At 59.9% G+C, this 13,168-nt stretch overlaps 1 protein-coding gene across 1 annotated transcript; it reads left to right on the forward strand.

Annotated features, from left to right (window-relative positions):
* Window positions 1–2,182: 2,182 nt before the first annotated feature.
* Window positions 2,183–7,717, forward strand: SKOR1 (SKI family transcriptional corepressor 1). Its single transcript, XM_090149288.1, has 10 exons — window positions 2,183–2,352; window positions 2,434–2,718; window positions 3,304–5,267; window positions 5,332–5,422; window positions 5,800–5,907; window positions 6,041–6,109; window positions 6,318–6,392; window positions 6,460–6,534; window positions 6,968–7,033; window positions 7,137–7,717. The coding sequence occupies exons 3-10, from the start codon at window positions 3,321–3,323 to the stop codon at window positions 7,232–7,234; spliced, it is 2,529 nt and encodes an 842-aa protein (XP_090005414.1). The 5' UTR covers window positions 2,183–2,352; window positions 2,434–2,718; window positions 3,304–3,320; the 3' UTR covers window positions 7,235–7,717.
* Window positions 7,718–13,168: the final 5,451 nt, after the last annotated feature.

Here is a 13,168-nt window from a genome sequence, read left to right on the forward strand (position 1 = left end):
ATGGCGGGGATGAGAAGGGGGGGAACGGAGTGGGGATGCATGGAGCTTGGGGAGCACAGGAGTGGCATTCGTGAGACACAGCCGGGGGGGCACACGGAGGCACCGGGAAAAGGCCCCGGGGCTCCGTTCACCGCTCTGCGTATCTCTGCGCACCCGCGGGCGCTCCGCACGTCGGGGCGGGCGCAGCGCTGCCGGCCCGCAGAGAGCCGCCGCCCGCTTCCTTTGTCAATGTCCAGTAATTAAAATGTCACCGTTTAATTTTCAGGCCTCTCGGAGCAATCTTTTCCTAATAAAGAGTGTGATCGAAGCGCTCCTTCTCCCCCCCGCCCCCCCCGCTCCCTGCGAAGGGCCGCGGAAGGGGCCGTAAACGCAGAGCCGCTGCGGATCGATGGAGAGAAGCCCGGATTGATCGGCCTCTAAAATTAAATTTATTGGGGTCATGGTTTTATATGGTGCTGATACAACTGTTAAATGGGGAACATTCATTTCCAATAGGAGGCGTTTATTAAACTTCCACTGAATTAGACCGCCGTGATTTATGTGGCAATCTCGGCACAGCCCTCCAGGAGGGAAAGGGAGAGGCAGAGAGGGCCCTTCCGCGGCCGTCTCCGGGCGGTTATTTATTTATCCCCACCCCCACCCCCCCGTGCCACGGCTCCATAAGTTTTAACCGAAATTATCCGCCGGGCTCAGCCGGGAGCAGCACCGCCCGCGGGTCCCGTCGGGGCGCCCCGCACCGCCCCGCACCGCGCAGCCCCGTGGGTGGGGGGGGGTCGGGGGAGCCCCGCAAACGTCCCCGCTCCCGCGTGCGGCGATCGTTGAGCGTTAATTAGAAATTCATTACAATTAAAAGCCGCGCGCACACGCCTTAATTACATCTGATTTTTAATTCCGAATCCGTGTTTACACAGTAAGCGAGACGTACCTCCTGATTATCCCCAATACTCTTTATACTGTACTAATTATGTAAATTAAACCTAATTAACTGACAAAAACTGCAGTCAATTCAACTGTTCGAAGATAACGGAGGAGGCGAGGAGCGGAGGGGCCGCGGCCGTTCCGCGCTGTCGGAGCGGTGCGGTGCGGTGCGGTGCGGTGCTGCGGGTCGCGGGGACGGCGGAGGGGGACGCGGTGGAGGCGCGGATTTGAGCCCCTCGGAGCCCCCCGACGTGCGATCGCCCCGGTGCGGATGGGGCGTCGGGCTGCGGCCGGCGGTGGCACAGAGAAGCGGAGCGGCTCCGTGGGTACCGCGCGTTTGACCCCCAGCCGTGAGCCCACCCCGCAAACACGAAAATAAGCGGTGAGAAGATGTGGCAGCGCCGGAGGGTCTCACTCACTCCCGGCTGGAGGAGGAGCGGGGATAAATAACTTAAAAAAAAAAAAAGAGGGATAATTACCGGCTCGTGTTGCAGTCATTGCGGGAAGGCCGAGCCCGCAGCTCCCAACCTTTGGCTTCTCTCCCCGCCCCGCCCCGACGGGGCGTCCCGCACCCAAATTGCGGGGACCCGCAGCCGCCTTCGGGCTGTGCGGAGCGGCCTCACCGCGGGGACGCAGCGCCGGGATCGGCTCCGCGGCCGCGTTTCTCTCCGCACCGCATCCTCTCGGCAGCGGGATTATAAAATAATCATAAATAATAAACAATAATATCGAGAGATAAATATATATCTATAAAAGCGATAGCCGGGGGCGATGCGCGCCGTTATTAACTTCTGTTTGATCAGTGTAATTGCGCCGATCGCGGCCGGACATGATGATTAATTACAGTTTAATTAATGTGGCCGTGACCAACCCACCCAGGGCGGGGATGTGGAGCCGGGGGGGGCCCTTCCACGCCGGCAGGACCGAAGGCCACCGGAGCGGTACCCCCATTCCTACGGCCTCCGGTCCCGCCGGCGTGGAGGGGACCCCCGGAGCGAACGAAAAACCGCGGCTGTCGCCCCCCCATCCGCCTCCTCCCGGCGATTTCGTTACCGCCCTTCTGTCCCCCATCCGCGCATCCTCACCCCCCGGGCGGAGCTCTCATCCCGGTTACGGAGGAAGGGGGAAACGGCGGTGAGAAGGAAGGGGAAGATTCGTTGGGGCCCTAGAGGTGACCCCCCCGGGGAGGAGGGTTTTCGTTGCATCCCGCTCCCACCGGTACGTTACAACGAACCCCGGGGGGCGGCGCGGGCCGAAACGCGGAGGGACGCGGGGAAATGCGCGGAGAGGAGAAGAGATGCGCGGAGAGCTGCGGATCCCCGCTCTTACCTCGGGCAGACCCGGGCGGGTCCCCGCTCGCTGGCGGCCCCCCGAGCCCCCCCGCCCCGCTCCGCTGTGCCTTAAAGCCGCGCCGTGATTGAGCGGAGCGCATCGGTGATTGACGGCCGCGGGGTCCCGGAGGCAGTTAATGTAAATATGCTGGTGCTAAGTGGGTGTGTCTTCCCGTTATTTTAGCTGTCACCGGATCAATGTGCGGCGGCTCCAAGTACGGATCCGGATCCTCCCTCGGCGGCGCGGTTGCCCACTCGCTCTTGTTGCATCGCGCCCGGGCGGACACGGAGGAAGCGGCCGCCCCGCAGCACCGCTGAACGCCCGCACCGCACCGCGGGGAGGAGGGGGCCGGGGGGGCCCGCACTGCGCCCGGCGGCGGATGAGCGGCCCCGGGGCGGCGGATGAGCGGCGGCCCTTAACCCCGAGGAGCGCGGGCCGCTCGCACGTCCATCCAGGCTCCGCGCCGCGGTAAGTGATGGCGGTGCGGGGCGGCGCGGGGCGGCGCGGGGGAGCGATTTGGGGAGCGGTTCCCCGGTTCTTTCGTGAGCCGAGCGCGGAAGCCGCTTACAACCCTCCTCGCTAAGCCAATTTGCCTCGCTCGCTTCCCTGCTGCTACGTGCGGCGGGGGCTGCCCGCCCCGGCCCCTATAATCCCCCTCCCCGCCCCTAATCGCCTCCCGGGGACGCTCGGCTGCAGGGCCCCGGCTCCAAGTTTCGGCCCGGCCGGAGCCGCTCCGCGCTCCCTTCGGTGCGGTGCGTTGGGGTATGGCACAAAGAGACCGGTGTCCCCCCCGTCCCCCTCCCCATCTCCATCCCCGTTCCCGTCCTCGTCCCCACCCTGATCGCCATCCCCATCCCATCTCCGGTTCGGACGCCCTTGGCCGCAGCTGCGGAGCGGCGGTGCGGTGCGGGGCTGCGCGGAGCCCTCCGGGGCCGCAGCCGGGAACGTCCCCGCTGCTGCGCCCGGTGCTGAGGGCCGGGGAGCGGGGGGAGGACCGGAGGGGCCCCCGGAGCTCTCCTCACCGACGCCTTTCGCCGCTATTTTGTTTTGCAGGGGCGTTTTCGGGGGGAATGGAGGCGATCGGCAGTCAGCTGGGAAACGGGAGAGATGCAAGCTCCTCCCCAAATTCAAAGCAAGAGCTGCAGCCGTACCAGGGCTCCAATACCCTGAAGCCCAACCAAGTGGGTGAGACCTCTCTGTACGGAGTGCCCATCGTGTCCCTGGTCATCGACGGGCAGGAGCGGCTGTGCCTGGCGCAGATCTCCAACACTCTGCTCAAGAACTACAGCTACAATGAGATCCACAACCGGCGCGTGGCCCTGGGCATCACCTGCGTGCAGTGCACGCCCGTGCAGCTGGAGATCCTGCGGCGGGCCGGGGCCATGCCCATCTCGTCGCGCCGCTGCGGCATGATCACCAAGCGGGAGGCCGAGCGGCTCTGCAAGTCCTTCCTGGGCGAGCACAAGCCGCCCAAGCTGCCCGAGAACTTCGCCTTCGACGTGGTGCACGAGTGCGCCTGGGGCTCGCGGGGCAGCTTCATCCCCGCCCGCTACAACAGCTCCCGCGCCAAGTGCATCAAGTGCAGCTACTGCAGCATGTACTTCTCCCCCAACAAGTTCATCTTCCACTCGCACCGCACCCCGGACTCCAAATACACGCAGCCCGACGCCGCCAACTTCAACTCGTGGCGCCGCCACCTCAAGCTCAGCGACAAGACGGCCACCGAGGAGCTGTCGCACGCCTGGGAGGATGTCAAGGCCATGTTCAACGGCGGCACCCGCAAGCGGACCTTCTCCCTGCAGGGCGCGGCCGGGGGCGGTCCCGGGGGGGGCTCTCCCGCCGCCAAGGCCCCGCTGCACCCCCCGCCGCCCGCCGGCCCCGAGCTGCCCCCCGCGCACAAGAGCCTCCGCTGCGGCGGGCAGGAGGCGCCGGGGGAGCGGGGAGCGCTGGGGCTGCCGTCGGGGCACGGCGGGGCGGCGGGGGGGCACGGCGGGGCCGGAGCTGTGCGGAGCTACCCGGTGATCCCGGTGCCCAGCAAAGGCTTCGGGATGCTGCAGAAGCTGCCGCCGCCGCTCTTCCCGCATCCTTACGGCTTCCCGGCCGCCGCTTTCGGACTCTGCCCCAAGAAGCAGGAGGACGCGCTGGGCGGGGCGGGGGGCGGCGAGGCGGGGAAAGGCGGCGCGCTGCCTTCGGGGATGTTCTGGGGACCCCCGCACCCGCACCCCCCGCAGCCGGCCCAGCCGCCCCACCAGCCCGGCGCCGCCAAGGACGCGGCCGTGTACCCCTCGTTCCCCATGTTCTGGCCGGCGGCCGGCAGCCTCCCCGTGCCGCCCTACCCGGCGCAGAGCCAGGCCAAAGCGGCGGCCACGGCCGTGGTGGTGGCGGCGGCGGCGGCGGCTGCGGCGGCGGCGGCGGAGCCGTCGGGGCGGCACGGCGAGCTGGAGGGCTCCGAGCCGTCGGGCAGCGGGCGGAGCAGCGCGACGCCCCAGGAAGGCTCCGGGGCGGACGGAGAGCGCTGTCCCAGCGCGCTGTCCAGGGCGGCCGGCGAAGAGGAGCGCTCCGGCGACGAGGCCCTGCTGGGCCCGCTGCCCCTGCCCAGGAAGGGCAGCTACCTGTCCGCCTTCCGCCCGGTGGTGAAGGACACCGAGAGCATCGCCAAGCTCTACGGCACCCGCGAGGCGTACGGCGGGGCGGCGGCCCGAGCGCCCGGCTACCTCTCGCCGGACTTTCTCAGCGAGGGCAGCTCCAGCTACCGCTCGCTGTCCCCCGGGGGGGACACGGCCGAGGAGCCCGAGGTGGACGTGGAATCCAACCGCTTCCCCGAGGACGACGAGGAGGAGACCGCCGCTCCCGCAGAGGAGCGAGAGCCGCCGCCGCCCCGACTGCTGCCCGCGCCCGAGGAGCCGCTCCCCGCGGCGGAGGGGCCGGAGGAGAAAGGGGGCGAGGGGGCGGCGGAGGAGGGGACCCGGGGCCCCGACGGCAGCCCCGAGCGGAACAGCAACGGCGGCGCCTACGAGGTGCGGGGCCGGGGCCGGGGGGCACCTCGGGGTCGGCCCCGCGCCCTGACCCGCTGTTTTGTAGGTGTACGCGCCGGAGCGGGGGGAGCACCTGCAGCCTCTGAAAGCCGCCGCGTCCTTGGGAGCCGCCTTCCTCTGCACCCCTGAAGCGAAGGGTAAATCGCACCGCGGGGGTGAGGGGGGGATCGGGCACAGCACGGACCCGACGGGGGCCTCCGGAACGCCGCTTTCGTTCGGCGGCTTTCGGGAGAAAAAAAAAGACAGCGAACGGATTTTGGAGAGGGGACGGGCCGAGGAGCACGCAGGATCTGGGGATGCCACCGGAGCGGCCGTCGGGAAGGCTCGGGGCGGGGGGGGGAGGGGGCCGCCCGATGGGGCAAAGCTGCCAGCAAGCTACTTTCCAACGGCAAAGCGATTAGGATGTCCTCTAAGAAGGTTTTAACGAGGGCTTTGTCCTTAATTATGTAATTAAGGATATATCAGGACCATACTTTCATTGCTTACGGTTGAAAATCGGTTTATTAACTTTAAGAGCAAGATAAAGAAGACAATCACTCGACAGCAGAGGATTTAGAGACTAGAAAATCCTATCAGGACCAAAGGAGCGTCTCGCATCCCAGCCCTGTAAATACTGACAGAGGTAAGTCCTCACCGCGGGGCGCTGCGCGGCCGCCCAACACCCTTCCACCCCCACCCCCCCGCTTCCCCCGACGGCGCGGACGGAGCTCCGCGCTCCTCTCCGAAATAAAAACAACAATAATAAACCAACGCAGGAGAAGAGCTCGGCATGGAGGTGGCGGGGACGCAGTTGGTGGAAAAGGACATCGAGAACTTGGCCCGAGGTGAGAGGGGGCGGCCGCTGCGGGACCCGACGGGAGGGGAACCCCCCGACCCCCAGACCCCCCATCGCGGCTCGAGGTCTTTGTGCTTTCCGCAGGAGTGATTAACTCCTGTGATTAATGCAATGTAATGCGATTAGCGCCGCGCTGAGCCGCTCCATATGGAAAAGCTCGCGCTCCCCCCAAAACCCCGCCGCGTGTTTTTCAACAGACGAACTGCAAAAACTCGTCCTGGAGCAAATGGAGCTGAGGAAGAAATTGGAGAGGGACTTCCAGAGCCTGAAAGGTACCGGGGGAGCCCCTCCTTGCGGCCGGGGCCGGGCGGGGCGGCACTGACCGCGCTGTGCCCGCAGATAACTTCCAGGACCAGATGAAGAGGGAGCTGGCGTACCGCGAGGAGATGGTGCAGCAGCTGCAGATCGTCCGAGGTGCGGCCCGGCCGCGTCCCGTCGCGATTCTTTCCTTCCTGTTTCGTTTCATTTAATTGTTTCGGTTATTATTATTTTTTTTTCCCATGCCTTTTATTGGTCTTATTATTATTTTTTGAATATTTCATTAGTTTTATTTCTTTTTATTTCTTTGATTCTTTTTATTCTTTTATTCTTTGTATTCTCTCAATCTTTTTCTTCTTTTATTTTTATGATCGCGTTTTATTATTTCCTTGCGTTATTTCATTGTACTTTTACACCCGAGCCACCCACGGGAGCTGCCCCTTCTCCCCCCCCCCTCCCCCCTCGTTAGGTCCCCGGCCGAGGAGTGACATTCCTCGCCAATTCCTCTTTCCCTTTACCCGCTCCCTTCGACGGGCGGCCGCTCCCGGATCGCCCCCGGCTCATTTTGATGCTCTTCTCCCCGCTCCAGACACGCTGTGCAACGAGCTGGACCAGGAGAGGAAAGCGCGCTACGCCATCCAACAGAAACTGAAAGGTACCGAGGCAGGAGGGGGGATTCAGCCGTACAACGCGGAGTCAGAACCCCCCCCCCTTCCTCCGTCGGTGGGGCCGGGGCTGACGGCGACGTCGCTTTGCAGAGGCCCACGACGCGCTGCATCACTTCTCCTGCAAGATGCTGACCCCGCGGCACTGCACGGGGAATTGCTCCTTCAAACCGCCGCTGCTGCCCCAGTGACCCCCCCCGGACCCTCTCCATTCCCCCCCCCGAAGCCATGCGCCCCGCGGCGCGCCGCAGCCCAGGGCAGAGCCCACGCAAAGCCATTTCCACGAGGAGCCACGTGTACATAAGGGGACTCGGAGCTCGGCCCTCTCGGACTGGCAATAGGGCGGGACCCCCCCGGGCCCCCCACCCCGCTCCGCGTCCTCCCCCCCCTCCCTGTGTGTCCGCTTCTTCCGCCCTCGTCCAGACTGGAAACAAACGTGGCTATGTGCAATGGATATAAATGTACTGTGATTCTCTTGGTACAGTATTTGTTGGATTTTTATTTATTTATGATGTATATTTATTTCCCCCCTCCCCCCCATCCTCCCTCGGGCCCCCTCCTGCCTCAACCCCCCCCTACACCCTCCCGTACATTTCTGGATGTGACAGCACTTTAACGGGCGGTTCGCGACTCCGGGGGGGCACCACCTCTGTACGGGATTTTGGTTCTTTAATAAAAGCCGACTTTAAGCACCGCCTGCTCCGTGCGGGGGGGGTTTGGGAGGGGTTGATCGCTGCGGGCCGCCCCCTCGGGGCGCACAGCCCGAGGTGCCTTCGCTGCAGCCGCCCGCACCCCACGCAGTTCCCCGCTCCCTTCTCCTCCCCCGCACCGCAGCCGGGAGCTCATTAATGCCCATTTATATGCTCGTTTCACACATGAAAGTATCACATTAATGAGCTCCGGGAGCGGGCTGGGAGGGAGTTTGCGCACCTTATAGCCGAAATTCCCGCTTCCATCCCCAGCGCCGCATCTCTGCGGGACACCCGACGGCAGCGCGCCGGGGGCGGCCCGGGGGGGCTGCGCGGCTGGGGCGGGGCGAGAGCGTTTGGGACGGAGCTGCATCTCGGACAGAGGGCTGTCCGGGCTGCGGGTACAGCGCTGGGCCCGTGGGATGCCCCGACAGCCCGGGGAAAGCTGCGTAATGTCCGTTCCGGCGGGGCGCGCACCCCCGAGCGCGGAGCGGCCGCGCTCAGCCGCCGGCACTCGTTCGTGAGAGAAGCGGAGCAGTTTTGCGGCCTCGGCCGCCACCGCGTGGGAGCAGCCGGAGGTGCAGCTTCTTCCCCCCCCCCCCACCAACCCGTCGGGGCAGCGGCTGCCCGAACCCCGCACGGCTCCAGGTGGTGCCTCACCCCGAGGTTGGGCTCAGTTATGCGGGGTGGGAGCGGATCGCCAGCACCTGGGGGGAGGGGGGGGGAAGGGACGTATAAACGGGCACTGCCCCTACCCCCGGGTTCCCCTCTGTTCTGGAGCTTTGCTTTTGCTCTCAGGAGCAGTCTTGTGGTTCCTTTAGGGATATCGGTTGAGTTGCAGTGCGTGACCTTGCTGGCATCTCACCTGGATGCAGGTGAGCCCATTGGGGAGGGGTTTTCCTGTTGGGCACGGAAAGGGTGCAGAGATTGGAGGAGCTTTGAAAGCTTTGATAAGAAGTTAGAATCGGGCTTTGCAGGCTGAGAGGCTGTCAGCTTGTGGGGGTTGTAGTTGGGACTCTCTGCAGACTGCAGCATCTTGCACTGCCCGCTTTCTTTTGCCACTCTCAGGTTGGGTTGCTGTGGGTCCCTTGAGATGTGGCACAAAGTGACCCTATGGAGGAACCTGACCTGGGCCTCTGTCCCTGGGGAGAAGCACAAGGCAGTGCTGGCAGCACTCTGGGCAGTGCCATCACACCCCAAGGAGCTCCTGCAACCCAGAGGGGACCCCACTGCCATCCCATCACCATGCCCACCCCTCCCAGTCTCTCTCTCTCCATAGCAGGCTGCTTGGACCGTGCCAGCGCTCACCTGCCCCGCACGTCTCCCAGCAGCGTGGGTGCAAAACCCACTCCTTGTCTTGTATTAATATTTTCACACTACTTAGCTCTCATTAAAATGTACTTTGCTGAATTTAATATGCGACATCAAATGACACAACGTATTAAGTGCTTAATATACTAGAAATTATGAAACTATTATAGTCTAAGTAATATGAAATAATTAGAGTGAATTAAACTTCAGCAGCACAATGAGGGAGAGGCTTCAAATTTTTTTTTTTTTTTTTCAGTCTTAAAATAGTTGAAAGCAGTAATAGCCCACGAAAATAAACAGGCAGAGTTAGGATTTTTAAATAATTAAAGCAGGAAAAAGCCTGGAGTGCCTGTACTTGAGCCTGTGATGAATTCGAACTGGGGGAAGCAGAAGGTCTGTGTGCTGCAGCTGATGGAGTCGTTCTTTCAGGCCAGTGGCAGAGCAGCTCCAAGGAGCTGAGCAGCAGACCTCCAGCCTGGCCAATGCTTCTCCCCATATGCTGCTCCCTCTTGCACTGAGGGCTGCATGCAGACCTTGTCTGGGGGTGGTGACAGTGCAGTGTCTGCTCTGGGCTTTGTTGCTGTGTCACCTCTCGGTTGGAAGATGTTTTGCAAAGCTGCTTTTGGAGGGGATGCAAATATCAGACACCCCCAAAACATCTCAAAATCGCAGTGGCTGGTTGGGGCTCAGCTGCTGGTCCTGAGATGTGCTCCAAGCTGTTGTGCTGAAGTTGGATGTAATGGCATGTGCAATGTGCAGCACCTGAGTGTGCAGCGGGGTCGGCTCTGTAAGATGCCAGGAGATGGTGTTCCCCCCACGCCCAGATGGGCTTCAGCTGTGCAACTCTTATGGGAACTCCCAAATTACCCCTTGAGGATGCAGTCTGGTGCACAGACATGCTTAGTCCATGCTGAAGTTTGGGATTTTAGGTCTGGAAAGCAACTGGGGATATGGGGCTCACCCTCCTGTGTCCTCTGATCCCACAGCTCCGAGCAGAGGGAGCTGATGGAGTTGGAATAGTGTATAACTTAAAATAATGATGTCAGGTGGGGGTGGGTCACCGACCCTGTGCCGGGAGCTCATCAGTGGCACTGTTAGAGATAGTTTAAGATGCTCTGTCATAATGCAAGGACAGGCTCTGCTTTTGCAAACATCTTGGGCATCATCAGACTGATGGAGTGGTCTGAGAAGCAGTGCTGCTCTCTAACTCAAGTTAGAAGTGAGGAAATGCTCCTTGAGCACTATTTAGATTCCAGCAACAAGCAAAAGATAGGTTGGCTCGGAAAGTCACAGTGTTATGTACCCACAATTCACCAGTAAGGGTCTAAAAAGTATTCACTTGTATTTTATGTGGCTCTTGTTTTTTTGGCTTCTACTTGCTGTTGGTGATAAAGAAGGAAAAATAATCACCTCTTCTGTCTGTTGGGTCACAGCTGTGTTTGGCTGCGAGGGAGAGGTGTGTGAGATCCATAGGACAAGCTACAGAGAACCTTGGGTTGGGAGGGGCCCCCAAATTTGCCTGGCTCCAGGCCCTGCTGTGGGCTCCTTCCTCTCTGTGCATCCCATGTGGTATGGGCAGCAGCAGTGAGATGGCCCATCCCTTTCTTTGCACCTCCATAGCCTTTTTTGGGGAAAAATCCCTGAAATCTGATTGCTGCCTGGCTGGAGGCCCTGCTGCCCTCAGCCTGAGTGTTTGGGTTATTAGTGCAGTGTGTAGCTGCTCTCTTTGGGGTTCATTCAGGTGGGTCAGGGAAGGAGCTGCAGGTGAGCAGCTGCAGTGCCTGCATGCAATCAGCTCTGGCTTTAATTAGGCTGACGGAGGTCTGGGTGCTAAGGAGGCTTTCTGTATGACATGGCTGAGAGGACGGTGCGCAGTTGCATAAATCCCACATCTATGCTCACGTGGCTAAGTGAACACTGCAGCTTTCTCCCCATCGTTCTCTCCCCCTTTACTATCATCTTTTTATGCTCCAAACTCCTTCCTTTCATCTCCTCCCAGCTCCTAACGAAGCTGTGGCCCCGGCTCTGCATGCACGTGAGCTCTCCTCCCAAATATTTTGCACCTGGTGCCACCAGCCCCACTTCAAAGCAGGGCTCTCACTGGGGCCCTATGAGCTGGGCATGCACATCCAGCGGTGGAATTTGACACTAACAAATGAACTCTCATTATTTTCCTGTGGAACTGAGCCACTGTTGCCACCGTGCGGGCGTTTGGCAGAGAGATGCTCCTCAGCCTCAGCGCTGGGGCAGCAGTGATGACCCTGCAGTCTGACTGCCTACAGCCGCCCCTCTGCCATTGCTATGAATCAGTGCTAATTGCTACCAGTGAGCAAAGGGCTGTGCCACTGCAGCTCCTGCACCCGAGGAGTAAGGAGAGGAAGGAGTGCTTTCTGGGAATCCTTTGCTTCTGCTGCCCCAGCTCTGGAAGAAGGCAGCCTTCAGCTGCTGGGGCCGTTAATGTCACCTTTCCCAAGTGCTACGCTTGCAAAGCAACCTGCCAAGTATAGCACGTCTTAATTTGCTCCTTTCCCATGCATTCCTGGGTTTACAGCTTGGTTTCGTCTGGCTGCTGCTTGCTGGGAGGGGTGAAGCCCCTCCAGAGGGCTGCTCTGAGCCTGTGGGTTTCCATGCTGCTCCCTGAAAAGCATCACCTAAACAGAGGTTCAGGTTTGATTGGGCAGAAATTGATCTCCTGGCATCACTTATCTATGCAATGATTGCACCCAGCAGGCTTCTGTCCCAGCACCCATACAATGTTCTGTATTCTCTTTAAATGCTTTTTAGGTAATGTGGATTTGGCACCGCAGTGATAATGTGTAAAATGAAGAAAAAAAGAAACAGCTTAGGAAAAAATGCATTTTCAGTGATGCCCGTGCTGGGCTGAAAAGTACATTTGCAGTCGCTTGCCATCTGCAGCAACTTGTCCAAAGCAAACATTACCCGTCGGGCCAGGTCTGGCTGCGTAATTGCCATAAACCATCACGAGGGCATCCAGAATAGCACAGCCCTGGAACGACTTCGAGGATTAGGTCCTACTCCCTTGAAAAATAAACCTTGGCAGAAGCTCAGCTGTCCCTAATAAAAATTCCATTTTCACAGCTCTAATCAAGTTTTCCAGAGCCGCAGTCCAAATTAGGATCTGCGTGCAGAATATCCGACCCAGGAGAACGGGATGGAGCTTTGCATGGGAAGCAGTGCCAGGCTGGAAATTTCCAAAGCGCTCAACAGTTCACCTGCACTGCAGCACAGACGGCATCCCCTCCGTGCACGGCTCTGCCAGCCCTGAGCTCCTGCTTGCAGGTGGATGGGTTGCACTCAGTGCAGGGAGAGTGTTGTAAGGCAGCTTTATAATCACTTTATAATCACTGAAATTGCTTTCTGCCATTATTTCCACTCCTGGATCCAACCGTCCATCAGCAGCTTTCAGCGCAAATGTATTTTTCAATGCCTGTCTTGCAGTGTTTTGCAAACAATGGATCCATTATTGTCTTGAGTTCAGATGGCCTGGTTATACGTAACCATGGCCATCCATATAATCTCCTTGTTCTGTTGAGCAGTGCAAAGGATGCAAACAATGTATGCTGTTCTGAGAGCAAATGCAGAAGTGATCCATGCTGCACAGGTCACAATGGAGCCTGGCCAGTAAGTGGCTGTACAGTTGTAGGAGAAGAGAGGAAAACCCAACCACAGCCCATCTTTGTGGCTGAGCTGAAAGATGGATGGGAAAACTCAGGGCAAGATCACCACTGAAGTGCTCACGTGGGCTCCTGATTGTGGAAACATGCTGAATATGTGATACAATGTGAAGTTACGTAAGACCTTTTATGAAATTCTTGGTGATAAAACAATGCATAAAAAGAACAGATGTGGCAAATTGCAGCCACGGTCTGATCCCTTTCTGTAGTTGGGTTTAGTGAAAACAATGGAGTTGATGTAAATTCATTCTTTCATTTTATTTCTTCAAAGTGTCCACAGGCAGAGAAATATTTGAAAGAAAAGCAAAAAAGCTGCAAGTGCAAATGGGGTCTTGTATGGAGAGCTGTGAGCTCCAGTGAGGGGTGAGGGAAATGGGGGGCCCAGCTTTGTGTATGGGGCTTCTGCTGCTGTGTGGGACACAACCCTGAG

This window comes from Phasianus colchicus, chromosome 12, assembly GCF_987193195.1.
Source record: "Phasianus colchicus chromosome 12, bPhaCol1.hap1.1, whole genome shotgun sequence".
Taxonomy (NCBI): domain Eukaryota; kingdom Metazoa; phylum Chordata; class Aves; order Galliformes; family Phasianidae; genus Phasianus; species Phasianus colchicus.

What these genes read in the sequence shown, in the direction of transcription:
- SKOR1 (XM_090149288.1), top strand. Translation starts at nt 3,321, where the DNA reads ATGGAGGCGATCGGCAGTCAGCTGGGAAACGGGAGAGATGCAAGCTCC. An exon ending in CTGCACCCCTGAAGCGAAGG is followed by an intron (nt 5,423 to 5,799) that starts GTAAATCGCACC and finishes ATTAACTTTAAG; the next exon opens with AGCAAGATAAAGAAGACAAT. An exon ending in CCCTGTAAATACTGACAGAG is followed by an intron (nt 5,908 to 6,040) that starts GTAAGTCCTCAC and finishes AAACCAACGCAG; the next exon opens with GAGAAGAGCTCGGCATGGAG.